This window comes from Coturnix japonica, unplaced genomic scaffold (assembly GCF_001577835.2).
Source record: "Coturnix japonica isolate 7356 unplaced genomic scaffold, Coturnix japonica 2.1 chrUnrandom636, whole genome shotgun sequence".
Classification (NCBI taxonomy): Eukaryota; Metazoa; Chordata; class Aves; order Galliformes; family Phasianidae; genus Coturnix; species Coturnix japonica.
The window spans coordinates 9,381-12,119 of NW_015440005.1; the positions used below are offsets into that span (position 1 = coordinate 9,381).

Here is a 2,739-nt window from a genome sequence, read left to right on the forward strand (position 1 = left end):
AAGCCATTAGAGACCCCATAGATAGACCCCAAAGCCATTATAGACCCCATAGATCAATCCCAAAGCCAGGATAGACCCCATAGATCAATCCCAAAGCCATTATAGACCCCATAGATCAATCCCAAAGCCAGGACAGACCCCATAGACAAATCCCAAAGCCATTAGAGACCCCATAGGTAGACCCCAAAGCCATTATAGACCCCATAGATCAATCCCAAAGCCAGGATAGACCCCATAGATGACACTTATGGGGCAGCCCCATGTACCCCATAGCTTTGGGACCTCCACCTACATCAGATCCCAATCCAACCCTTCATCTTCCAGCTCCTCCATCAGGTTCATCAACCTCCTCTTAAAGAAGATCTCGAAGCGCAGATCGTCCTCAAACACCACCGACTTCTCCAACCCCCTTTCGACCACCTTGAAAGCCAATAAGAAACCATGATCCCATCCTTTATAGGGGCCAGAACCGACCCCAAATCCACCCCATTCTATTCCATATTCCCATCGAGGACCATCACTCACCTCCTTCCAGATCCCATAGTGGCTGAGGAAGCAGCCCAGCTCCCCCTTGGTAAGAGGTCGGCCGTGATATGGGTCCTTATAGCCCGGCAGCATCTTAATACCCAGAGCTTCCACCTGGCTGCTGTTCATGGCCCTATAAATAAGGGGGGGTGGGTTATGAGGATCCTAATGGGGTTATGAGGAACATAGGGGGGTTATGAGGACCCTAAGGGGTTTATGAGGAACATAGGGGGGTTAAGGGGACCCTGAGGGGGGTTATGAGGACACTGGGGGGGTCTATGAGGACCCTAAGGGGGTTATGAGGGGGTTATGATGACCCTAAGGGGGTTATGATGACCCTAAGGGGTTTATGAGGAACATAGGGGGGTTATGGGGACCCTAAGGGGGTTATGAGGACACTGGGGGGGTCTATGAGGACCCTAAGGGGGTTATGAGGGGGTTATGATGACCCTAAGGGATATATGAGGACCCTTAGAGGTTTATGAGGACCCTAGGGGAGTTATGAGGATCCTGAGGGGGTTATGAGGACCCTAAGGGGGTAATAAGGACCCTAAGGGGGTTTATGAGGGACATGGGGGGGTTATGAGGACCCTAAAGGGGTTATGAGGACCCTGAGGGGGTTATGAGGACCCTAAGGGGGTTATGGGGACCCTAAGGGGGTTATGAGGAACATAGGGGGGTTATGGGGACCCTAAGAGGGTTATGAGGAACATAGGGGGGTTATGGGGACCCTAAGGGGTTTATGAGGAACATAGGGGGGTTATGGGGACCCTAAGGGGTTTATGAGGAACATAGGGGGGTTATGGGGACCCTAAGGGGTTTATGAGGACTCTAAGGGGGTTATGAGGACACTGGGGGGGTCTATGAGGACTCTGGGGGGGCTATGAGAACCCTAAGGGGGCTATGAGGACCCTAAGGGGGTTATAAGGTATCTGGAGGGGTTATGAGGACCCTAAGGGGGTTATGAGGACCCTAAGGGGGTTATAAGGTATCTGGGGGGGTTATGAGGANTGGGGGGGTTATGAGGACTCTAAAGGGGTTATGAGGAACATAGGAGGGTTATGGGGACCCTAAAAGGGTTATGAGGAACATAGGAGGGTTATGGGGACCCTAAAGGGGTTATGAGGGGGTTATGATGACTCTAAGGGGGTTAAGGACTCTGGGGGGGGTTATGAGGACATTGGAGGTTATATGAGGACCCTAAGGGGGTTATAAGGTATCTGGGGGGGTTATGAGGATCCTAATGGGGTTATGAGGACCCTAAGGGGGTTATAAGGACCCTAAGGGGTTATGAGGAACATGGGGGGGTTATGCAGGGGTTATGAGAACCCTAAGGGGGTTATGATGACCCTAAGGGGGTTATAAGGACCCTAAGGGGGCTATGCAGGGGTTATGAGGACCCTAGGGGAGTTATGAGGATCCTGGGGGCGTTATGAGGATCCTAAGGGGGTTATGAGGACCCTAAGGGGGTTATAAGGTATCTGGGGGGGTTATGAGGATCCTAAGGGGGTTATGAGGACCCTTAGAGGTTTATGAGGACCCTAGGGGAGTTATGAGGATCCTGAGGGGGTTATGAGGACCCTAAGGGGGTTATGAGGAACATAGGGGGGTTATGGGGACCCTAAAGGGGCTGTGAGGAACATAGGGGGGTTATGGGGACCCTAAAGGGGTTATGAGGGGTTTATGATGACTCTAAGGGGGTTATGAGGACACTGGGGGGCTATGAGGATCCTAGGGGAGTTATGAGGATCCTGGGGGGGTTATGAGGATCCTGGGGGGGTTATGATGACCCTAAGCTGGTTATAAGGACTCTGGGGGTCTTTATGAGCCCCCCCCCACCTCACCTCCCATCCACAGCCTCCACCACCTTGCAGTCGATCTCCTGCTCGTACAACGTGCGCAACATGCGCTGCCTGCGGTCAGCCCTGCGCCTCAGGTTGATCATGAACACCTACAGAATGGAGATCCTATAGGGGGGGTCCAGCACCTCCATACGGCCCTATAGGAGCCTGGGGTCCCCTATAGGGTCATCCATCCCCCACAATGGAAGGGAGATCCTATAGGGGGGGCAGCACCTCCATACGGCCCTATAGGAGCCTGGGGTCCCCTATAGGGTCATCCATCCACCCCAATGGGAGATCCTATAGGGGGGGTCCAGCACCTCCATACGGCCCTATAGGAGCCTGGGGTCCCCTATAGGGTCATCTCCCCCCC

General features: G+C 53.5%; 1 protein-coding gene across 1 annotated transcript in view; it reads right to left on the reverse strand.

Annotated features, from left to right (window-relative positions):
- The window catches only part of LOC107307504 (procollagen galactosyltransferase 1-like), a 10,440-nt gene extending 7,769 nt beyond the window's left edge, over nucleotides 1–2,671 (reverse strand). The window contains exons 1-3 of the mRNA XM_015851011.2: nucleotides 2,370–2,671; nucleotides 526–658; nucleotides 293–420 (exon numbers count right to left, since the gene is read on the reverse strand). Of these exons, the coding sequence (XP_015706497.1) occupies nucleotides 293–420; nucleotides 526–658; nucleotides 2,370–2,470 (362 nt within the window). The 5' untranslated portion in view covers nucleotides 2,471–2,671. The remainder of the gene's footprint in view (nucleotides 1–292; nucleotides 421–525; nucleotides 659–2,369) is intronic.
- Nucleotides 2,672–2,739: the final 68 nt, after the last annotated feature.